The sequence below is a fragment of the Protopterus annectens genome, chromosome 6.part0 (assembly GCF_019279795.1).
Source record: "Protopterus annectens isolate FY-2018-M chromosome 6.part0, PAN1.0, whole genome shotgun sequence".
In the NCBI taxonomy this organism is placed as follows: domain Eukaryota; kingdom Metazoa; phylum Chordata; order Ceratodontiformes; family Protopteridae; genus Protopterus; species Protopterus annectens.
The window spans coordinates 241,736,148-241,760,877 of NC_056737.1; the positions used below are offsets into that span (position 1 = coordinate 241,736,148).

General features: G+C 44.6%; 1 protein-coding gene across 1 annotated transcript in view; it reads right to left on the reverse strand.

Annotated features, from left to right (window-relative positions):
- The window catches only part of DCAF5 (DDB1 and CUL4 associated factor 5), a 686,846-nt gene that overhangs the window by 229,730 nt on the left and 432,386 nt on the right, over positions 1-24,730 (reverse strand). The window contains exon 6 of the mRNA XM_044073987.1: positions 8,596-8,809. Coding sequence (XP_043929922.1) covers positions 8,596-8,809 — 214 coding nt within the window. The remainder of the gene's footprint in view (positions 1-8,595; positions 8,810-24,730) is intronic.

A 24,730-nucleotide genomic window follows, 5' to 3' on the forward strand; every position in this document is an offset into this window, starting at 1 on the left:
CTAGAGGTGTCCTCCCCTATTTGGACTGAGTGGGTTCTATTAGTGAGCCAGTTAGCTACCCATCTGGTAACATATGGGTTGATGCTAGCTGGCAGAGATTGTCTATTATGCCCAAGTGGGGAATAGTGTTAAAAATTTTGGCTAGGTCAAAATAGGTGGTATGCACGATCTTTCCCTCATCCATGGCTTTGCTGACTGTTTTGAAGAAGTCGACCAAGTTTAACAGGCATGATCTCTCTTTGAGAATACCAAACTGTGTGGGGTCAAGCATTTTGAGGTTGCCAATGTCCTTGTTTATAAAGTCCATGATAATGTGCTCCATGACCTTGCAGATCAGGTTAGTTGGGCAGATGGGCCTATAACTGCCTGGGCAGTGGATGTTCCACCTTTGTGTAGAGGGATGACAGTGGTTGTTCTCCATTTGGCTGTGACGAAGCTGGTGCTCAGGCTTTGGCTGAGTAGAGTGCCTAATGGCGCTGAGAGCTCTTGCCTGAGTTCATGTAGGACACAGCCAAGGATGTTGTCAGGTCCCAAGGAGGCTGTATGTTTTTGCCTTTGACAGGGCATTAAAGACCTGCTCTCTGGTGATGAGGGGAGGGGGGGCAGGTGCTGGGGATATCATGGATTACTGATGGGGGATGAAATTTTCAATGAACCTGTCTGCCAGCAAGTTTGCTATATCTACGGCATTTGTGCATGTGGTGTTATTCACCACCAGCTCAGAGCAGATTTGGTTGTTACCTTTGAGACTGCGAACATATGTGAAGAAGGCCTTGTGATAATTCTTTGTGGATATGGTCCATTTGGACTCAAAGTTAGCCTTACAAGATTTCACCAGTGACCTTATTTGCTTGTTCAGGCAAAGGAGAGATTGCTTCCAACTTGGTACCTGTTCCTTCTTGTTCCTGGACAGCAATTTTTATTCCTTTTATTATAGAGTTTATTGCTGCTGTCCGTAAGACAGGTTTACTCTTCCTAGAGAAAGACGATTTGGTTCTGTCAGGTACTGCTGAGTCCATGCAGCTATGTAGGTGCTCATATAGTTTTCTGGTGTAGGTTTGGACATTAGTGCTAGTTCCAACTGAAGGGACGGTGGCTGTAAAGCTGCTTATACCTGCTCTCAGGAGGTTGTAGTCAGCTTTGTAAAAGTTTTTTATTACCCTAGCGGGGAGGGGGGGGGGGGTCAGGGGAGATGGTGACTTTGATCGCTTTATGGTCTGATCTTACCAAGGAGGATGACACATTAGGGGTGCTACAGTGGTTTCATTTTGGTTAGTACCAGGTCTAGGATATTTTCACCTTTCGTGGGGGTGTTGACCAGCTGATCCAATGCAATGGCATTAATGAAGTCGAGGAATCTCTGGGCATTCATGAGTGGGCTAGAATAGGTCTTACACTCTATGGTTGGGAAGTTAAAGTTGCCCAGGATCAGGGTAGAGGGTTGAATCTTGATGGATTCAAGTAAGTCCAGACAGGTGGAGTGGGCGTCCTGAGTCATGGTTGGGGGTCTGTAGCTAGCTAGGATTTCAATAGGTGTTTTGTCAACAGTTAACTGCAGCTGGAGTGTCTCCTGTGTGGTGTGTGGTGTGTGTGTGTGTGTGTGTGTGTGTGTGTGTGTGTGTGTGTGTGTGTGTGATACTGTTTGACCAGCCTGGAGGTGTGCTCATGTCTTTTGATATTTGATAAATATTGAAATTCCACCTCCTCTGTCTTTGTAACCCTCCGTTCAGAGTCTAAAAGTATGGTAATATGAGCAACATGGTAAGGCTGGAGTGCTCTCTGCAGCTTTGAACCAGGTTTCAGTGATTGCACAAATGTCAGTATCTTCCAGGGAGAGGAATGCTTGCGATGAGTGCAGTTTCATGTTAAGACTCCTAGTATTTAGCAGCATGAAGTTTAAATTTCGTTTAGAAGAATTTTTCACGTTGGCAATTTTGTCCTCATGACTTTGCCTAAAAAAAAAGGCAAGAACCTTTGCCAAAAGCCTGAAGCCCATGGAAGACAGATGGAAGACAGATGGAGACCATCTTTGGCAAAGCATCGTGGTCTGTCAATCATGTCCTCCCAGGCTGTCAGGTACTGGATCCCCTTGGAATGACTCCAGAAACTAAGCCAATTGTTAAAGTCAATCATTTTCTGTTTGTAGTGAGGCATCATTCTGGGTGACAGTAGGATGCTGCTTAAGGCTGGGGACATACCTGCCTGGGACACAATCAGCGAGCTCAATCATGTCTCTCTTCATATAGTCCAGATAGGTATGTCTCAAATGATTCACACCAGTATGAACTAAGACAGAGTCATAACAGTACCTGTTGTTGAGAGACTTGAGTGCATGCATGATATGGTGGATTCTAGCACCTGACAAGCAACTTACCTTGACTTTCTCCTTGCTAGCCTGGTGAGGGGCACATCTGTGCATCTCACTATAGAGTCTCCTATGACTAGTATGCTGGGTTTGAGGTTGGGGCTTAGAGGCTGAGAAACACAGGCGTGTGTACTATATGTGATGCTTGGTGCTCTGGGTTCTGATGTGCGTGAATGTTTTTGACTCAAACTGCATACCTCTCAACCACTCAGTGCAAGACATCTGGACAAAGACTGACAAAATGGGAGGACAAAGGCCCAAAAATAGGGACATATTTTAAATATTACTCTTATAAGCTTAGAAATTTGCTAGAGTAACAGGATTTGTTTTAACATACATTTTCTGAAGGATTTGAAGTTTGAAACTCAAATGCATTTCATTATTTAGTGACTTCAGCCCTTAGATCATCCCAGTAATTTGTCAGAAAAACACAGATTTTATGAGGAACAGACCAAAAATATGAGCCAAAAATCTGTACAGTTGAGAGGTGTGACTCAGAGCTCTCTTTTGTTTAGGTATGTTTTTGTTGAGAACCTCTGCATATGTGAGCGTGTGTTGCACAGGTGTGGGTGGTGTTAGAGGTGTGGTGTTTGTGCAGACAACTTTCTCAGTGCTAGATGTGCTGGCTTGTGATTGAGACAGCAAGGATTCTAAGTTCTTAATGTAATTGCATCTCTCACATATTGTGTTCCTAGGTGGTAGTAGTAGTAGAGGGCTGTGTACATGACGCAGTTGCTACACTGTCTCAGGATGCCCATATCAACGAGACTAGCAGGAGAAACCATAGGAAATTGTCTGTCCATGGTTGTCAGAATCTGTGGAAGAAAAGTCGGGGTAGAAGAGTGGGTACTATCTGAGGAGAGTACCTACAGGTATGAATGTACATGGTTGTCAGAATCTGTGGAAGAAAAGTCGGGGTAGTAGAGTGGGTACTATCTGAGGAGAGTACCTACAGGTATGAATGTACGGCTGCATAAAAATCAATACAGTAGTTGCAAGGGAAGGTCTCACTTACACAGGAGTGCTGGTAAGGGAAAAACTGCAGCGGAGATACCTTGCAAAGGGTTAAAACAGCGTAGTGGCAGTTCGCGACGCACAAACACAAGCACAAATTCTGGGCTTAGTACCACAAAAACGAAAGTAAAAATAGAAATGCTAAAGAAAAAAAAGCAAGTAAGGACTTAACTGTTATTGATACAAACAGTAAAATGCAAACACAAAGCTTTCGAGTCAAAACAATTCTTTCTCAATAGAAACACTGGATTTGACCAATCACCCTTATCCCTGAGCTCCTAGCCAAATACCCTATGCCAGACCAGTTCCAAACAGTTCACTTACTCAGAATCACTTATTCCGGATCAAACAGGTACAGTAGTAGGTCATCTGGTAGACAGGCAATTTACATTCTATGTCTTTCAGTAAGCAGCCCTCAAATGAACAGCATCACAATTTCACCACCAGGGGTTCAAGGTAAACTGAAAATAAAAGTGGAGAGAAGGAGCACCACTGTCTCATACCACTAGGTAAAGAGATAGAAGGGGAGAGGCTACCGTCTTACTAAACACTTGCAGTGGATCCTGCATACAGGTTTTGAATTACAGCAATATACAGCTGAGTGAGCCACATTCCTCTGCACAGCCCAAAAATAAACTGTCAACTGATCATATTGTGTGCCTTTAAAGCATCTGAAGTGGCTAGCCGAATGGGGCGTCATAATTTGTATGCATTACTAAGAAGTAGAAAAGTCTTTAACAATCATCAAATGTGGTACAGCCAGATATAAAACTATATTCATTTGAATGGATAATGTTGTACAGATACTTTGTTAACCTGGTGGCAGTAACAATCATATGAAAGTCTGTTGTCATGATTCAGAACTAATATACACCTGAAGGAACCTGGGTAGACTGAATCCTTACATGTTTTCGATATTACAGAAGTAGCTACCTTGGCACCATTAAAGTGGGCATGCCATAATGTGGACAACACAACTCAAATTCCATTTAAATGTAACTTCTTATCAACTATACTAAGTCTATTCAAATATGTGTAACCTTCGTTACACACTTTATAAATTTGCAACCTCTTATTATTTCTCTTCTCTGTTCAAGAAAATGTATTTGCATTCTAAATATGTACTTTTGTAAATGTGAACTTTATTTGAATTGTGTGGAGCTTTTCTCCCCGGGCCTCTACTGAAAATGGACATATATCCAGCTAGACTAGCCCAGTCAACAAATGTAAAATAAAATAAATAAATAAAAATAATATACACCTGAAGGAACCTGGGTAGACTGAATCCTTATATGTTTTCGGTATTACAGAAGTAGCTACCTTGCACCATTAAAGTGGGCATGCCATAATGTGGACAACACAACTCAAATTCCCATCTCCTTAAGTATAAGCTTCAAGGGGAAGGTCATTACGTCCTGTGTTTTGGCTTTTAGCTTCATAGGTAGGTACTAGGCTATTGGCCCTGGGGCCTATACAAGCCCAGCCAAAAAGGTACCCTGGCTTTTGCCACCCAGGAAAATTATTTTCCTGTGCCACTGTCGAGCAGAGCCACAGGTGATCCCCAGGGTGAATTTCCTATTTCCCACCCAATCATCAAGATTTTTCTTGAAGAGTGCTAATGAGGAGCTTTGTTTGATATAGATAGGTAGTTTATTCCAGAGTATGGGAAGTCTCTGGGACAGGAATCTATCCCTCCGGCATGTTCTGTTTATTGTGGTGACAAGGTTTAGGTCCCTAGAGCGTGTAGCTCGGAGGGATTGGGATTTCTTTAAGTGGAGCATGTCCAACAGCTCTGGGTTTGACATAGCTTTGCATGTTAGGCAGAGATAACCTCTGAGTAGGCGATATGCGACGGAGTAAAGCTGGACTTTTTTGAGACGGTCTGCGTAGGGCATCTGTTTGAGGCCGGTAATCCTCTTTGTGAGGTATTTCTGCGGCCTTTCCAGTTGTTGTAGATGTCTTGTGAGGTACATACCAAAAGGGGCGTTTGCACTCTATAATGGGTCTAATGAGTGATGAGTAGAGGGACACAATGGCCTCTTTTTTTCTGGATGAGAAACCTTTTATGATGAGGTGTGCCACGTAGAAGGATTTCCTGACTACTGTGGCGATGTTATTATCAAAGGAGAGACTACTGTCCACCTGTGTCCCAAGGTCTCTTATCACACTTTCGGTGTTAAGTATACTACCGCCTATGTTGTAGTTCATGGGTACAGAGTTTTTACCAAAGGGGATGACAATACACTTTTTAGCCATGGCTTTGACACCAGGCATCTGTCTCAGTGAGGCCCTTTTGTAGGATGTCCACATCGTTAGGAGTTTCGATTATGGCTCCTAGTTTGCAGTCATCTGCAAACTTTGTTAGCCAAAGACCTTCTGTGTTAGCCTGTACTTCAGAGAAGTAGATACCAAACAGGAGAGGACCCAGGACTGAACCCTGTGGTACTCCACTTGTCACTGGTCTGAAGTCGGATTTGGAGTCTGCTACTTTCACAGTGTGGGTTCTGTCAGTGAGCCAGTTGGCAACCCAGCTTGTGACACAGGGATTTATACCTAGTTTAGTGAGTTTTGTCCAGAATTCCAGAGTGGGGGATGGTGTCGAAAGCCTTGGCAAGATCTAGACAGGCTGTGTGAACCACCTTACCCTTGTCTACGGCTTTGGTGACTGCTTCAAAGAAGTCTATCAGGTTTAGAAGACATGATCTGCCTTTTACAAACCCGAACTGGGTGGGATCCAGAGTTTGGAGATTACCAATGTCTTTGTTTATAAGTTCCATGATGATACGTTCCATGGCCTTGCAGACCAGGCTCGTCAGGCTAATGGGGTAGTAGTTCCTGGGGTCCGTGGTGGCTCCCCCCTAGTGGAGTGGGATAATCGTTGCTGTGCGCCATTCAGCAGGCATAACAACCCCTTCTGTAACTCCATTAGTATTGATATAGAATGTCTTAACGCAAAGGTAACATGGGTTTGAGGAAGTTCAGAAAACTTTTTTTTAAACCCATCCCAAGGTATTGCAAGAGACAGCAGACCTTGTAATATCAATCCCCTTTACACCTGACAAAATCTGTACCCCTACCTTGGAAAACTTGCCCCCTACAGAAACAGAGATTAAGTTTCCAATGCTTTTTAAGACACTGTGAATCAATGAACTGAAGCAAATCTCACACATGTACAGGAGCATAACTAATTTCTTTAATACAATAGAAAAAATTCTTAGACCCAAAAAAATGTCAGTTGTTGAAAAAGACTGAAACCTATAAGAAAACAAGTACATAGAGAACTAGGAAGATGGAGCAGAGTGTGCACATCAGTCATTCCCATTCCACTGGAAGAGGACTGAATTACCCTGCCTGCAGAGGGGACACGAATAAAGTGAAAACCGTGGTGAGCCTGGGGGGGGCAAACTGTGTTCCAGTTCCCTGCCCAGCAGACTACTCCTTTTTGAATGATACACATGTTTGAACAGTACTGGAACTCTGAGATTCGCTTCCAAAGGTCATTGTTGGTGGAATGCCCTTCCTGCACCACTGAAGATTTATGGAAACAAATGTGAAATTATTCTTGTTACTTAAGGGACAGCACAAAATAAGTGAGTAGATTAAGACCATTACACAGAGACACATTTGGAAGGGAGAAAATTCTTGGCCTATGCTTGGTCTCAAATTACCTTACCTTCTCCTCTCACTCAAATTCTGGCCTAGGATGAAGCAAGGAACTTTCCTTTCCACCACAAACCATGGTCCAAGGGTGCCATCTTGCATAGTCTGGCAGGACTCCAGCTTATCTTGGCTTCCCTTTCAGTTGGCAGGGTTGAAGCTCTGGCACTAATGACACTCTTCAAAACTTCATCCCTCTGACACAACACAGTTTCACACTTGGAGGTGCGATCCAGCATTGCCAGTGTAGGTCCTGGTAGAGTGGTGACTGCAAGTGGACTTTGATGTGTGTTTTATGCACCTAATCTGAGAATATTCTAATTACGTACTTCAGAACTGAAGTACAAACTGATCACAAGTCACAAGCGAAATAAGGAATGCAGAATTCTGTTGTGTTCTCGACTAGTAACAGGAAACATAGGGACCCATGAGCACGAGTTACAGACTAAAAGACCTGCCAAGTTGGATACACAAGACAAGGAAACTGCAGGAATTATCCACAGCAAACAGCCCTTCAAGGGTTACTTTGAATGTATAGTGCTACATTAAACTGGTTCACACTACACCTTCTTGTCTGCACTAGTTTAAACAAATCTGCAAAGAAGTAAATCAGAAGATTAAAGAACACACTTTTCAACTTATCGTTCAAAAAGCTTGAACGTAATTTGATCATATGCAGACATGAAATACTGTTGATCGTACACTCGAGACCAGAATACTTATCTTTAAGTAAGAACAGAGAAAAAAACAAACAAGAATAATCAGTTATGAAGTTTAAATTACTTAAGAGGAATGATCAGTAAATTTTAACAAGGTGGCTAGCCAAGGTGCAACCTTGATTCAAGAGATGAGTACTATCAGAATGCCAATTATCAATCATGAAGTGCAAGGAATTCTTAGAAGTGTTGCTTCTGAATGACTGCTAAGGGATTACAGATAAAGTCACTGCTAATAATTGCATTGGTGTTTACAAACAAACAAATGTTCAAGAAGCCAAGTCAGCCTGCATGCATGAAACATTTCTGTAAGCCACTGTAAAAAAAGGCTATAAAAAAATGAATAATAACAAGAAAAAGAAAAGCATATGTCAGCCATTAACATTATTGTCACAGCACTTAGTTCTCCAGTTTGATTCTTAGCTGGGCAACCTTGTCTCCATCGGCACTCATTCTGTCCATGTGGATTTCATGGAGGCTTCTGCCTTTTCCCATATTTCAAAGATGTGGGTAGATGAATTTACAGTTGCCACTAGGCTCTAAGTCTATCAGTCAAATTGACTATTATCCCATCCAGGACTGTTTGTTGCTGGAATTGGCCCTAAAATGAATATAACAGGTACTGAAAATTAACACACAGAAAAAATATTAACTTTTGAATAGTAAAAAAAAAAAAACTCTAAATAAAAGGTTCCTTTAGAAAAAAAAGGAAATATGACTTCATCCTTGTTAAAGAAATAAAGGGAAAAAAGATGCATCTCAGTTCTGAGCCCAATAATTCTACCTCGTGTTACATTTATCACTTAATGCAGAATGGAAAAGTAGATTGTACAGTCAACCTACCTGATCATGGTCTCCTGCAAAGCAACAGCTCTTCATGGTACAAGAATTAAAATAGCCTTGATTATCAAACTGGAAGACAGGTAGTCTGCTGTGGATGTCATAGAGAACAGGAGGAAGACGGCGACGTAAAGCCAACAACTGAGTTCCATTTCCATTGAATCGAACACTCATGGCACTTTGTAAGGAGAGATTTCCCCCATATCTTAACAAGGCACTGGGAAAGAGAAAAAGAGATACAATGTACAGCCCAGTCAAGTAACACATTCTGATAAAAAATATATACAATAAATAAATAAAAATGATAACTTCTATAGTATTTACTGTTTCTCGCATACCTGTTCTTGTACGAGTTACTAAGAACTCTGTTTACTTCCAAACACACTAAGTGAATCACCAAAACTACAAGCAGCAGCAGACATCAAATGGTCAGCTATAAAGGCTAGCTCCCTGAACTTTAAGTACTCAAACTATGACTACCACACTGAATAACACTGAACCCCTAGTATGCTGGAAGTCCATACTTAGTGCCCTACTCAAGAAGATAGAAAATAAACTGTTAAATGTCAAGAGAAGGCCACCTCTTGCTGAAAACAAAAGGACAGTGATAGTGTTAGCAGTGTTACATGCCAAGACCCAATATATATGTGCTTTTTAGGCTTTACAGCATTGCACCACATAATATTAAGGCTCATTTATTCAGTGTCCTTGTGCCTGGCTTGGACACTTGTGACTACAAGACTTGGATTACTTCTAAAACCACCTGGACCTACAAAGCTGATAAAACTTTATGTTTTGCACCTGCTCTGTTTCAGTGATATTTAACACTTCTGTGCTGCATTTATTCGGATGAATTTATCACTGCTTTTCAGCCTGCACTTGTTAAAGAAACTCACCTGTTTGTTACTGTACTGCATTCTGCAAAAGCTGTTCTGAGTCTGCTAAAATATTTCTAAGTTTTTCAAAGTTTGTGTGTTGAGAACATTTCTCAGGGTTAGTGAACTTGTATCCAAGAACTCCTGATATTGCAGGAATTCTTAGTTCTGTTCTACAGCATCTGTACTGCACTTGAGGTCAAAGCCAGTTTGTTTTACATTGGGATGGTTCTTTTACATTCTGGTGGGAGTAAAGAGCTAAGTTCAACCCATCCAACGTGGGAACTACTGGTCGATAGCTTACTGTGTTTTCATATGATTGGCCTGAGGGTTTAACTTTAGGAAAGTCTTTCATCCTGTTGGTATAAAAGCCTCCCTCAAATGCAGTCCCTGTGCTTGCATATAAGCAACCCTCTCCGGTTTAAAATCCTCTATAGGAAACTCTCGCCATAGTCTCCCATTGTTCACAGCTGCTTGAACAGAAGCCAGTTCGTGCAGAGGGTGGTAACACTGCAGGTCATCTATCAGTACACTACTAAACAAGCTCACTATGACCTTTAAGTGGCTCTCCTTTACTCCCCCTTCTCTAGAAATTGTGTTTCATTGCCTTACATAGCATAGGCTAGATTCAGACCCACTGAATCTAGACTGTTATCACTGTGTTCTTAAAACAGCCATCTTACATTAAGAGGGCCTCCCTGCACCTTTACGGCAGAAGTGTGTAGCTCAGGACTCATCTGGGTTGGGTACTGCTGGAGAAAGGCTCAGCTTGGGGCTTTCCACTGGTAATTGTGTTAAAACGGTTTAAATCTGCCTGTACATAAAGTCTTGCATTTGTGTGGGTTTGCACTCAGTTTACCAGATGTAGATCAAAGTGCAAATGCTATGTGCTGTATCTTTAAGAAGCACATCAAAGACTAAGAATGCACATACAAATATCAAGCACATGCCAGTCCTAGTGCAATTTTAAGAGTGCAGCCAGGGAGTACGCATGTATGATTACAGCAGTTAGTTTGTATACAAGTTACTTAAGTTAAAGTCAGTAAACTTCTATAGTGATGTGTTTGTATAAAATAAACTGCTTGAACAGAACCCACAAAGACTCTTCTATTTTGTCCAAAGTAGGAGAGTGACACGGTGTCAGAACCGGGATCAGAGAGAATAAGATTTGGAGCCATGAGGTGCAGAGATGACAGTGAAGGTAAACTAAGATAAAGGAGCACGAAAGAGAGCCAGAAAAGAAGCAAAGGTAATGAGAATACGCACAAACTATGTTTCATAAACAGGACAAAACGGGGCATTAAAAGGGCGGGAGACACAAAAGGCTTATTAATCAAGGGAAATGTTTAAAGTAAAAGTGTTTGATGAAACGATTAACAGAAAAGTAAAATGAGCATGTTTAAAGGCAAAAAGAGTATGTTTAAGGCAAAACGGGCATGTTTAGAGTAAAATGAGCACAAGAAAAGTACAATGGGCATAAAAAGAGATTAAATAAGCAAAACAAACATAATAAGGCCAAAAAAGAGGCACATTAAGCGTAAATAAAGCAAGGCGACTGCATGTTTTTTGACAAAGTGCTGTGCTCTGGCATAACTACAACTTTGGATTCTATCAAGGGCATAACTAAAGTTATTTGGAGTATCTCAAAGTGAGTAAAAGTGCTTACAGTGTGTGCTTATTACTGTGCATGTATTCTGAAGAGTTTGTGTGCAAAGTGCAACTATTTCGTGAAGTGCAGTCAAAGTATAGCCATTCTGAAAAAGTTTCTTGTGCTGGGCGTGTCTATTTGCAAAGTACCGCCATTACATAGTGTTCCTTGCACTGTAGAGAATTGCCTAGAAAGACACCGACATTTTGGGGAAGTTTCAGTGTTGTGTACAATTAATTTGCAAAGTGCCATTACTTTGAAATGTTACTGACTCCGAGCTTCTACTGCCAAGTTCATTCGCATCATACAGTTATTTGAAGTACAGCTTAAAATTATAAGTTACTTTAGCAATACAATAAGTTCAAAAGTATCACAGTGCCATAGAAACTTATTTTGCAAAGTCCAGTTACACAGAGGTTTGCATTGTGTAGTTATTTGATACGTTTCTTATACTGTAAGAAGTAATTTCATGCAATACAGTAATTTCAAAAGTATTACAGTGCCCGAGAGAGACACTTATTTCGCAAAATTCAGTTACACAGAGGCTCGCTGTGCTATTGAGCAAAGTTACAAGTATTGGCATAAATTGCTGGCACATGTGCACATGCTCGTGCTTATTTGCAAAACCCTTCACTGGTATGTGTTAATATGGCAGACAGATTACGAAAGCCCTTACCACTTGTATTTGATCAGAATATTGCAGAGAATTGAAGAATATTTGAGTAAGAGTACAATATTTTTATACAAGCAGCTTATTCGGATAAAGATTCATGCACCAAGGCATTCATTTTGCTAAATTTAGCTGGGTCAGAGGCCAAGGAAAGAGAGCATTCATTTGTGTATGCACCGGCAGTATATGAAGGAGAAGGTGAAAACTGTCATATTGTTGTATGATCTGAGTCAAGGGAAGATCCCGAGTGTTTGAAGTGCAAGTTCAGAGACATGTGTAACCCCCAGACAAATATTACACTAGAGAGGCATTTGTTTTACATGAGAGATCAGAAACCAGGAGAAACTTTTGTAGCTTACATAACTGATCCAAGAAATAAGGCTAAAATGTGTTGGTTTGGTGACTTAAAAGATGAGTTAATAAAGGACAAGCTCATGTGTGGTATTAACAGTGCTGCTGTGAGAAAGATCTTGCTTCGTGACAGTGATTTACTGTTGAGTAAAGCCATAGAGATTTGCTAAATCCATGAAGTGACAGAAAAACACACAAGTATGCTTGCAAGTGGCTAGAACATGGTTTCAGCAGGCTCCAGAGCAAATGTAGACAGCATGCAGCACGTGGCAAACAGAAATAGGCCTACTAAGCACATGGCAGCCACAACCCCTGCTGGCTCATCAAGGAAACCACTCAGTTTTCCAGCAAGTTCTCAGATCAGTTCAGTTAAAGTAGCAGGTCCCTCGGTATAGTACAAGCATGAATCAGCAAAACCCAAGTCCTGCTTTATTAACTGCTGCAACTGAAGTGCAAATCACGAGTCTAAAAGAGAGAAATGTTTAGCATTCGAACATCAATGTCATAAGTGTAAAAAAGTAAACCATTTGCAAAAAGTTTGCAAATCAGGTAAACCTCACGCAGTTGTAACGAAAGGTCACACAAAAAGCAGGTTGATCAAGTAGAGACACAGCAGTCAGCTTTCTATCTGGATGGTGTATCTGTAATTGGTGAAAGAGTAGATTCAGTGAATTTATTGGCAAAAAGCTAAGTGTTCTGTACAGTCCGGATCAATGGTAAATCCAGAGAGCTTAAAGTAGATACCGGTTAAAAGTGTAATGTTACAGCAGCAGACACATTTGCTAGAGTGAGAAAGTATAGTTGTGTACACTTACCATAAATGTAGATGTTCGAGTGTATTCAACGTTGCAGTCATCACATTTGGGTTATCCCTGTCAAGGTAGCCCACAGTCAGCCCAAATACCAGAGACGTAGTATTTCTGCGTCGGTTGCTGTCGCTCCAGGACTGACGTCAGGTCGTCAGTGGTATAGAATCAGACAGCAAATACCATTACATCAGTTTTTCTTGCCCTGTCAGAAGCCCCCAATAGGGATCTAGGTTATGGTGGAGGAACATCACCAGTAGAAAGTAAATACCACAAATTCTTGTAAGGAGAAAGAGATAGAGAGATAAGACAAGGGGGATGGAGGGAGGAAAACCAGGACTGCAATAGTAAAATACACTCGAACATCTACATTTATGGCAAGTGTACACAACTGTACTATGTTCTTCGTGTTTCACTGTTGCAGTTATCACATTTGGGTCGATTCCCAAAGCTGAAGAAAAGGGTGGAGGCAGTCAAGAAGATTGGGGGCTGGCTAGGATGCCCTGCAAGACTGCAGGGGCAAAGCCTGTCCTGGATTTGTAGAAGATAGGCAGGTGGTAATGCTTGGTGAAGGTATGAAAAGATGTCCATGTTGCAGCCTCCAGGATGTCCCTGGTAGGGACCCCTCTGAGAAAAGCTGCATAGGTGGAGGTTGCTCTGGTACAATGTGTCCTGACCCCCTTGGGCAGAGGTTTCCTGTGCTGTTTGTAGCAGAAATGGATGCAGTGTGCTAGCCATTTGGAAATTGTTTGTTTGAATATGGACTTGCCCTCTGCTCCTGCAGTGAAGCTGACTAGCAATTGATCAGTTTTTCTAAAATATTTAGTCCTGTCTAAGTAGAATCTGAGTGGTCTGTGCACATCTAGAGAGTGCAGAATCCTTCCTTCCTCCCTTGTTTTGTGGGTTAGGGAAAAAGGTGGGCAAATGAATGGATTGGTTGAGAACCACACTGGACACCACTTCTGGCATGAAGGATGGGTTAGTCCTGAGGGAGACCCTGTCAGCATGAAAAATGATTAAGGGCTCTGTAGCCATAAGTGCTGGTAGCTCTGATACTCTTCTAGCTGAAGTGATGGCCAGAAGCAAGACTGTCTTCCAAGAGAGAAATTTTAACTCTGCTGAAGCTGCAGGTTCAAAGGGGGGCAGGGTGAGCTTTTCCAACACAAAGTTTAGGTCCCAAGCTGGGGTAGGAGTTCTTCTCTGTGGCCTCAAGTTGCTAGCCCCTCTTAGGAACTGTTTGATGAAAGGGTGTGAGAAAGGAGGTGGCTCTGTGCTGAAATGAGCAGAGATGGCAGAGGCATGAATTTTAATAGAAGAGAAGGATAGAACCCTGTGTAGTAGGTCTGCCAGGTAATCCAGGATGAGAGGTAGGGAGGGCTGTGCTGTTCCGGCTCCCTTAGTCTGGATCCAGGTGCAAAACCTTTTCCACTTGTCAGCATAAGACTTTCTAGTGCTGGGGCATCTGGCCTCACGTACAACATCTAGAACTTGTTTGCTTAGACTGGCAGCTTGAGGAGAGGGGTCAGGGAATAAGCCAGGCTGCCAGACTGAGGGCCTGCAATAGGGAATGCATGAATTCTCCACTCCTCTGGGTCAGGAGTGTTGGGATCTGAGGTAGGTGTCATGGTGGCAGGGGTGACAGGGTGTGCAGCAGTGGGGTACCAGTGCTGGGGTGGCCAGTCTGGGGCAATCAGGATTGTCCTCTTGTTTTCGTCCCTTATTTTGAGCAGAACCCTTGAAATGAGTGGTAGAGGGGGGAAATGCATAGACCGAGAGGTTTACCCACTGGAAGGATAGAGCATCTACTTTCCAGGCCTTGCTGTGAGGTTCCCTGGTGCAGAATTTGCTGAGCTGATGACTGGAGTGGGAGGCAAAGAGGTCGACCTTTGGGGTGCCCCATTTCTGGGTTACAAGGGTGAAGGTTCTTTGGTCTAGCTGCCACTCATGTGGGTCCAGCAGGTTTCTGCTTAAGATGTCTGCCTGAGAGTTTAGAGAGCCTGGCAGGAATTGTGCTAACAGGTGTAGTTGCATGACTGAGGCAGTGCACCAAAGGGTCATGGCGAGCCTGGGCAGAGGATAAGAGTGAGACCCTCCCTGCTTGCTGATATACCACATCACTCTGGTGTTGTCCGTTTTGATCAGCAGAGGCCCTGGGGAGAGTAGGGGTATGAAAGCTGTCAGGGCATGATGAACAGCTAATATCTCTTTTTGGTTGATGTGCAGATGTGTTTGATTTGGGCTCCATTGGCCCTGAATGCACCTGCCATCCAGTGTTGATCCCAGGCATAGTCTGATGCGTCTGTGGTGAGGTCTGGGCGGCGTTGGCTTGTGAGAAGGGAAGTCCCTTGTGGTAGCATGCTGCTGACCACCAAAGAAAATCTTTCCTTAGACAAAATATCATTGGTATAAGAGTTTCCAGGTCTTGAGAGTGCTGACACCAAAGGCTTTTTAGGTACCATTGTAGTTTCCTCATATGCAGTCTGGCATACGGAATGAGTAGAATGCAAGAAGCCATGAACTCTAGAGCTTGCAGGATTTTCCTTGCAGATAACTGGGTCCTGGTGGCTAGTTAAGAGAAGTAGGCTGTTGGGTAGGATTGTTTTTCTGGGGTAAGGAATGGCATCTGGGATGCTGTGTTCAGGCTTTCTCCCAAGAATACAATTTTTGTGTGGGTACTAGTTTGGATTTCTTTTCATTGATAGTATACCCCAGGGAGGTCAGTATGTCCTTTGCAAAGGTCAGGTGCTTTAGCAGCTTTTCCTGTCTGCCTGAATCAGGCAGTCGTCTAAGTATGGGTAAATTTGAATATTTCTTTGTCTGCAAAAAGCAATGGCGGGAGCCAGACATTTTGTGAAAACTCTGGGAGCAGTGGATAAGCCAAAGGGAAGCACAGAGAATTGAAAGTGCAGTGATCCTGCCCTCAAACGTAAGTATTTCCTGCATGATTCCCTGACTGGGATGTGTAGGTAGGCCTCTTTTAGGTCTAGGGTGGCTAACCAAGCATCCTTGGAAAGCATAGGTAGAAGCTGCTGGAGGGTGAGCATTCTGAATTTTGGTATCACCAGAAAGGTGGTTAGAACGGATACATCGAGGATGGGGCGCACTGTGCCCTCTTTTCTGGGTACCAGGTAGAGTCTGGAGTACAAACCTTGGCCTATCTGTTCTGCAGGAACATACTCTATTGCCCTCATAAAGAGCAGGGAAAGGACTTGCTTTTTGGCCTCTGACCACTAGTTTGGGGGAAGATCTGGGAACCCTTTTGGGGTTGGCAGAGTGTGGAAATCAAATTTGTATCCCTGGGACACTATTTTGGGGACCCAGCGGTCATTGGTAATGGTGGCCCAGTTGTTTGCGTGGAAGGAGAGTTTTCCTCCTAGGGGCAAGAGCAGGTGGGCAGAGGGAGGGGTGGAAGTGTAAAATCATTATGAGCTTCTTTTTTGACTGAGGATAGTCCTGACATTCCCATTGGAAATGCTCCCTTAAAGTATATAGGGTTTCCTCAAAGGAAAAGTCCTCAGGTGGAGAGGCTGAAGGGATGGATTCCTCTGCATCAGAATCCTCATAAGCAGAGAGGGGTTGCATATCTTCATATTTAGATGCATCAGAGTCATCAGACTCCTGTTCACATAAAACTACTGGGGACAAGTCTCTTTTTCTTTTGGAAGGGGTAGCCTAGCTTCCCCTGATAAGCATGATAAGGTCTTCCGCCACTTTAAGCATTTGAGACTGAGGCAAGGAAGCAGGTGCCTGAGCTTGGGTCGTCGTTTTTTGGGGGTGGTTCATACCCTGGGTCTTAGAAACTCGGTTGTTTTCGAAAGAACTGTAGACACGAAAGAAATCGTCGGTCTGTGTCGAGTATCGGTAGTGCAAAGTACTTCCTCGGAAGCTTGTGCCTGCTCAGTGGCTCCGGACCCATCCAAGGTAGACACATCCGCACGATCCTTAGTCGAAGAAAAGTCTTTCGGCATACTGAACTCCAAAAGGATCTCGGTAGCGGTCTGTGAATCCACAGAAGCCGGCATCAGGGGCTGCGAAAGCTCCTCACTGAGGACCGGAGAACTGACTACTAACTTAACAGAAGCATCGTCGGCAGTCTTGAACCTGTGTCCTTTGTCAGACTGACGTCTGTCTTTATCCTTACGTTTTTTCGGAAGATCTGTTCTCAGACGGCTTACCGAAGCCATATCAGAATTCGAGAACTGAGAGCAAAAATATCTAGCTACAATAAGGGCCCAATGACGTATAGTTCTGGCATTGAACAATGGACAAAAGCGACAGTGGGGGACGTCGTGGTCTGGGCCTAAACAAGTGACGCAGTAAGAATGAAAGTCTCGGTGTGGTATTTGCTTTCCACAGGCGAGACAATTGTTAACTTTTTCTGACATCGGTTAGAGCAAGAAAAAAGGATCCCCAACAGGGTACTTAGCTTTAGAAGACTTCAACTTCAATTCGGAAACGAAAAGCTCAGGTAGCGGTCGACCGGCATTCGTGCAAACTGCTTCTGCTTTGGGCTTCTCAGCAAGAAAGACTGATGTAATGGTGTCACCTGCCTGATTTTATACCACTGATGACCTGACGTCAGTCTTGGAGCGACAACAACTGATGCAGAAATACTATGCCTCTGGTATTCAGGCAGACTGAGGGCTACCCTGGCAGGGATAACCCAAATGATGACTGCAACAGGGAAACACGAAGAACATCTAATGAGCAACTCAATGTGGCCAGTAGTGTGAAACTTGCTGCTTACGGAGGTGAACAAATTCAAACTGAAGGCTCAGTGATGCTTTCGGGTTACTTGGCCAAGAACTGTTACAACTTGTTATTCTATGTAGTCAGAAGACCAGTACAGTCTTTACTGAGTCTCAAAGACAGTTTGGTAAAATAAAGCAGATTCTTTTTCAAAGAAGTTCATCACTTAAGTGCATCTCCTAGTTCTAATTTTTTAAAGCCATTTTCTCATAATATACAGATGTTTTCGATGACAACTTGGGCAAACTTCCAGTAGTGTATTCCATGAAGTTAGACTCAGGGGTCAATCCAGCAGTCAGACCAGTAAGAAGAGTTCTGATAGCTATGCAGGATAAAGTTAAGATAAGTTGGATAAAATGGTGCAGCAAGGTATAATTTGTCCAGTTACAGAACCAACTGAATGGGTATCGTCTATGGTAGCAGCTCACAAAAAAGGCTCAGATGAAATCAGAATAATACACTGACCCAAGAGACTTGAACAAAGCGTAGAAAAGACCACCTCATCCAATGTGCACAGTCGAAGAGGTTGCAGCCCTAATACCAAATGCCACAGTTTTTTTTTCTGTTTGGGTGCAGAGAGTTAATTTTGGCAAGTGACGCTTGACTGCAAATCCTCATTACTAACCACTTTTGGTACTCCATTTGTCAGATACAGACTTCTAAGGATGCCATTTGGAATAAATTCTGCAAGTGAAGCCTTTCAATGTGAATGGAGCAAATTTATTCGAGTTATCCTTGTGCCATAACAGTAAATGATTTACTGGTTGGAGGCAATGGTGAAGCACAGCATGACAGAAACCTAAAGAAAGTTCTAGACAGAGCACGTGAAGTGAATGTGAAGCTCAATCCTATAAAGTGCAAATTCAGATTCCCAGAAGTTACATATGTAGGTCATTTATTTACCAAGTACTGGCTTGAAACCAGACCCAACCAAGAAAGCAGAAATTCTTGAGATGTCAGCACAATGTTCAAGCTCTACAAGGTTTCTTGGGCATGGTCAGTTATTTAGGCAAGTTTATACCAGACTTCAGTAAGCTGACAGCATCTTTACGAGAGCTAACGCGCAAAAATGTTGCATGGTCATGGTCCAAACAGCACCAGAAGGAGTTTGAAGACCTCACGCATAAAATTGCCACCCCACCTACATTACGATACTATGATGTGAACAAACCAGTTACCCTTTTGTTCTAGGCACAGTTATACTTCAAGAGGGCAGATCAGTAGCCTATGCATCTAGAACACTTACCCAAATGAGACACAGTATGCTCAAACTGAGAAAGAGCTTTTGGCAATAGTATTTGCATGTCCCAAGTTTCATGATTATATTTATGGTCGAGCTATTCAAACTGAAACTGACCACCAACCTCTAGTCACCATTCTAAAGACGTCTGTGCATTCAGCTCCAGTGAGATTACAAAGAATGATGCTCAAACTGCAAAAGTACAACTTCAAAATGATCTATACGAAAGGCAAACTACTCTATCTGGCTGATACCTTATCCAGATCGCCCAGGTATATAATGAAACAGCTTGACGCAGAGAGTTTTGATTTGGATGTGATGGCAGTGTATAATTTTTCTACCACAAGGCTTGATGAGTTGAGAGATCACACAAAGACTGATCCTATTTTGCAAAAGCTCAATCACTACTTTAATGTTAGATGGCCGTCAAAGCACTTTAGTGTACCATTTGAAGTGTAAACCTACTTTCCCTACAGAGATGAAATGTTGATGGAAGATAGCATTATATTCAAATGTCCAAAATTTGTTGTTCCTGCTTCCTTACAACATGAGTACATCCAGATTTTGCATCGTGGTCACCCATGTTCTGCATCCACCAAGAGGCGAGTGAGAGAATTAGTATTTTGGCCTTCATTACAGAAAGACATTGATAAAAGTACTTTTTTCTTACTCAGCATGCAATAGTACTAAATTGCACTTACAAAGAGAAAAGCACAGTTGTGTATACTTACCATAAATGTAGATGTTCGAGTGTATTCACTGTTGCAGTCATTACATTTGGGTAATCTGCTGGCAGGTTGCCCTCAGTCGGCCTGAATTCCAAAGTCTTGGGTCCTGCGTTGGCTGCTGTCTTCTCTTCCATGACGTCAGGTCGTCAGGGGTATAAAATATGCAGCCGATGCCATTTTCCTTAGTTTTTCTTGCCCCCAATGTCAGGTTCCCCCAAAAAGATAGCAATATTATATATATATATATATATATATATATATATATATATATACATGCATCAATATAAACTTTACCTTCATCTACAAGCAAATACACCACATAGGTTGTAGAAGATAGAGAAGGAAAGATAAACTGTAGAATGACAGGGGGATGGCGGGAGGGTAACCTGGACTGCAACAGTGAATTCACTCGAATATCTACATTTATGGTAAGTGTACACAACTGTACTATGTTCTTCGTGTTTCACTGTTGCAGTCATTACATTTGGGTAGAATCCCAAAGCTATGGTTGGGAGGCTGGAGCTAAACAGCATTAGGTGTGGCTAAAAGGCCCTGCAGCACTGCAGTGGCAAAGCCTGACCTGGACTTAGAGAGGCAAATGGTAATAAGAAGTTATGTACTCACCATAACGTTCCATCTGGGTAGGTAAACTTCATTTGTCAGCAACCTATGGGAATCGGATCCGACTTCGGATCCGAGCCGGCAGTTTTCAACAGCTTAGATCCGAGATAATGTCCAATTTATAGTGATTGATAAAGGTATGAGATGAGGCCCAAGTGGCTGCCAAGCAAATATCATCCAAAGAGACTCTAGCTCTAAAGGCCGCAGAGGTAGACATAGATCGAGTAGAGTGGGCATGGACTCCCTGAGGTGCGGGCCTGCCAGAACTTTCATATGCTAAAAGGATACACTGTGAAATCCATCTAGACAGCGTGACTTTAGACACAGACTTACCCAAGTTAAATTTGGCAAAGGAGACTAACAACTGGTCAGATTGCCTATGACCAGATGTCCTGTGGATGTAGAAGCGAAGTTGTCTATGCACATCCAGTGAGTGTAATTTGTATTCCCCTTTGTTTTGGAAATTAGGAAAAAAGACTGGTAGGTTAATGGACTGATTAATATTCGACTCAGATGCAATCTTGGGAAGAAAAGAGGGATTGGTCCTGAGGTATACTCTATCCTTGTGAAAAGTCAAGTATGGGGGTTTTATACAGAGGGCTTGTAGTTCAGAGACCCTTCGAGCCGAGGTGATAGCGACAAGAAAGGCCGTTTTCCATGACAAGAATTTAAGATCTACTGAAGCTGCAGGCTCAAACGGGGGAGCTGTCAAGGCCTGAAGCACCAGCGTTAAATCCCAAGGAGGGACTACATCCTTCACTGGAGGTCTGAGCAGAAAGGTGCCCTTCAGAAAGGTCTTACACAATTTCGTGGTGATCAAAGGGCCCAGTTCATTTCTCACGTGATAATGAGAGATAGCTGCTAGTTGAACCTTGACTGTGGAGGAGCTAGCCCCCTGACGAAACAGCCCTGACAGGAAGTCTAATACAGTGGGCAAAGGAGCTGTGAAAGGATCCAAATTTCGACGTTCCCCCCAAATGGAGAAACGCTTCCATTTGCTACTATAGATCTTTCTAGTACAAGGCTTGTGCGCTGCTACTAGGATAGCTTTAACAGGGGAAGAGATACCGGGAGTCCTAGCTATGAGTGGAACTGGAGCAGCCAAGCTGTGAGCTTGAGATTGTCCAGGTTCGGGACTGGGAAATCTAGGGGGTGGGATATTAGATCCGGAAGGGGATCCAGAATCCAAGGAGGATTCTCCAGATGAGAAAAAAGGTAAGGGAACCAGGCTTGACGAGGCCAGAATGGGGCAATGAGGATTATCCTGTTCCCCAACTGACTGACTTTCTGCAGAAACTTTAGCATCAGAGGAAGAGGAGGGTAAGCATAAAGTAGACCAGGAGGCCAAGCATGCACCAAAGCGTCTCTCGGGGATTTCTGGGGGGGGGGGGGGTGAGAGCAAAGTAGTCACAACATTTTGTGTTCGAGGGAGAGGCAAAGAGATCGCAACAGGGTTGACCCCATTCGGCGAAAATCCGATTCGCTACCTCGAGATTCAGAGACCACTCGTAAGGTAACAGGATGGTGCGACTTAGTCTGTCCGCTAAGATGATGGACCGCCCCGGAATGTGCGTTGCTATGAGAAAACGGTTGGTGGAGATCGCCCATTCCCACACCCTCATGGCCTCTCGACAGAGTGGGTAAGACCTGGTTCCCCCTTGTTTGTTGATGTACCAGACAGCAGACATGTTGTCCGTCTGAATCGCAATCGTTTCTACAGGAAGAAGGTCCTGAAGTGCTTGCAACGCCAACAGCACTGCCCTCATCTCTAGGACATTGATATGCAATGAAGTCTCCGTGAGGTCCCACGTGCCTTGGACTGTCCTGCCCGAACAGTGCCCCCCCCCCCCCGAGGCAGGAAGCGTCCGTGGTCACCGTGGCTAGGGGAGGGGCCATAGAAAAGGGGCGTCCTTCCTGGAGGTCCGAAGATTGGAGCCACCATAAGAGGGCCCTCTTGCAAGACCTGCTGAGGGGAATGGGATGGCTGACAGGATATTGAAGAAAGGACCACTGGACTTGGAGGGTCCATTGTAAGACCTTCATGTTCAAATGTGCCATTGGCAATAGATTGATTGCCGCCGCCAATGAACCTAGAGCCCTCAGGACCAATTCCGCAGGGGGAGCTGGGGATTGTATAATGGCCCGCACATGTAGCCCCAGGATTCGTAGCCGGTCCGTGGTCAAAAAGGCTAGGAGCTTGTTTGTGTTTAATCTGGCCCCTATGAAGTCTATGGTCTGAGACGGGGCAAGAGACGACTTCTCTATGTTGATAGTGATCCCCAGCCGGGGAGCTAGACGAAGAAAGTAGTTTCTGGCTGTGCAGAGTAGATGCTGTGTCGGGACGGTCAGGAGCCAGTCATCCAGGTATGGGAAAACCTGAATTCCCTGGAGCCTCAGGTGGACCGCTATCACCGCTAATACTTTGGTGAACACCCTGGGGGCTGTGGTGAGACCAAAGGGGAGGACCCTGAATTGGTAATGACTGTCTCCTAGCCGGAAGCGGAGGAACCTTCTGGATCGCTTGTCCATCAGGATGTGGTAGTATGCATCCTTGAGGTCTATAGAGCACATCCAGTCGTTCTCCCGCAAGAGGGGGAGAATGGATTGAAGGGTGACTATGCGGAATTTCTCTTTGTTTACTGACAGGCTCAGGGGGGAGAGGTCGAGGATTGGTCTTAAGTCCCCCGTCTTTTTTGGCACCAAGAAGAACCTGGAGTAAAAACCCGACCCGCACTGGTCTGGGGGGACGTGTTGGAAGGCTCTTTTTTCCAGCAACTGTTAGATTTCCGTTGCTGTGGCCTCCCTCTCAGTGGGTGGGACATCGCGGAGGTATCTGGGGCTGCGTGGGTAAAGAGAGAAGGGGATCTGATATCCTCTGGATATGATGCGAAGCACCCAGCGGTCTGTCGTGATGGACTCCCAAGCTGCTAGGTGCTTCGAGAAATGCCCCCCGACTGCCTCCAGAGTGGAGCAGTCGGTCTGTCGTGATGGACTCCCAAGCTGCTAGGTGCTTAGAGAAATGCCCCCCCGACTGCCTCCAGAGTGGAGCAGTCGGGCAACCTCTCAGGGTTGTTGCATGGGTTGGTCCGAGAAAGGTTCTCTGGATCCAAAGTTCCTCGGGCCCCCTCTGCCTCTAGGGTGGCGTCCACCCTGCCCTCCTCTGCCTCAGAAGGGCTGGGAGTCCGGAGCGGGACAGGACTGTTGCGACTTCCGGAACCACATCTTCTTCTGTCCCTTTTGGTTCTTGGAGAAGGACCTCTGGGGAGCAGAGAAGCGGACTCCGATGGCAGACGTCTTCTCGTTCTGGACCAAAGTATCGCGAATGGTTTTGCCAAAAAGGGCAGAACCATCAAAAGGGGCATTAGCGAAAGATGCCTTTAGGGTTCCGCGAAATCACAGTGACGGAGCCAGGCCTGACACCTCAAGACGAGGCCTGCTCCACTGGCTCTAGCGGCTCCTCCCATGGCATGGGACAGTAGCCACATAGAGGTGTTTGATATAGATCGGAGAGTGGCCATCCGGGTGGAGTGCAACTGTTTGTCCGCCGACATGGACTCGGGGGGCGACGCAGCGTACTCTTTGATAAGGTCCCACTGCAGTCGAAGAACATGTTCCATATGTGCCATGTAGTTCAGCGACCTCACAGAGAAGGTAGCCGAACTAAAAACCTGCTTCCCCAAACGGTCCATCGACTGAGACTCCTTGCTCGGGGGGGGGGGGGGTGGACCGAGGGACTCTCCTGAGCTAGTTCCCTCTTGGTGGCCACCTCCACCAACATGGCATCTACAGGGGGATCCTTACTCCAATGGGACTTGTCAGGGGGGGGGGGCTAAGAATTTTATCCGGGCGCTTGGGGACTGGCTCCACAGTGTCCGGCTCCTTCCATGCCCTGGTAGTAATCAAATCTACCTGGGGGTCGGCCGGAGGGGACACCCAAGAGGTAGACGGGCCTGCTTCAAACGCCTCCAGGAACACGGATTCGTCCAAGGTAGGCTTTGGGGCAGACCACCCCCCACTTATCCTGAGCATCTCCATGATGTCACCAAAAGAGACATCTTCGGGGGGTGATCTTGGGGAGCCTTCTCCTTCCTACAAATTCGTGTCCTCAGTCAAGGACTCGAGGGGGGAGTCCAGGTGCCTCCTCTTGCACTTTTGCTTGTGAGGAACCTCCTCGGGGGGGGGGGCTGTCCGAGGAGGTCTCACCAGCAACGTCTTGTTCCAAAGGAACGACCTGGGACGTCAAAGCAGGCTGTCCCTGGGGCCGGGTGATGGAAGTTGGGCCCAACAGAGAGGGAGTGCAGGGTGGAGCCGTGGCAAGGGCCGGGGGCCTGGAATCTCTCGACAGAGCCCTCTCCACCACGTCGAACGCCGAAGGAGAGCTGCTCTCTCTAGGATCCGAAAGCAGACCCTCACTCGGATCCGACGGACGGATCGGGGCCGGTGCCGAAGC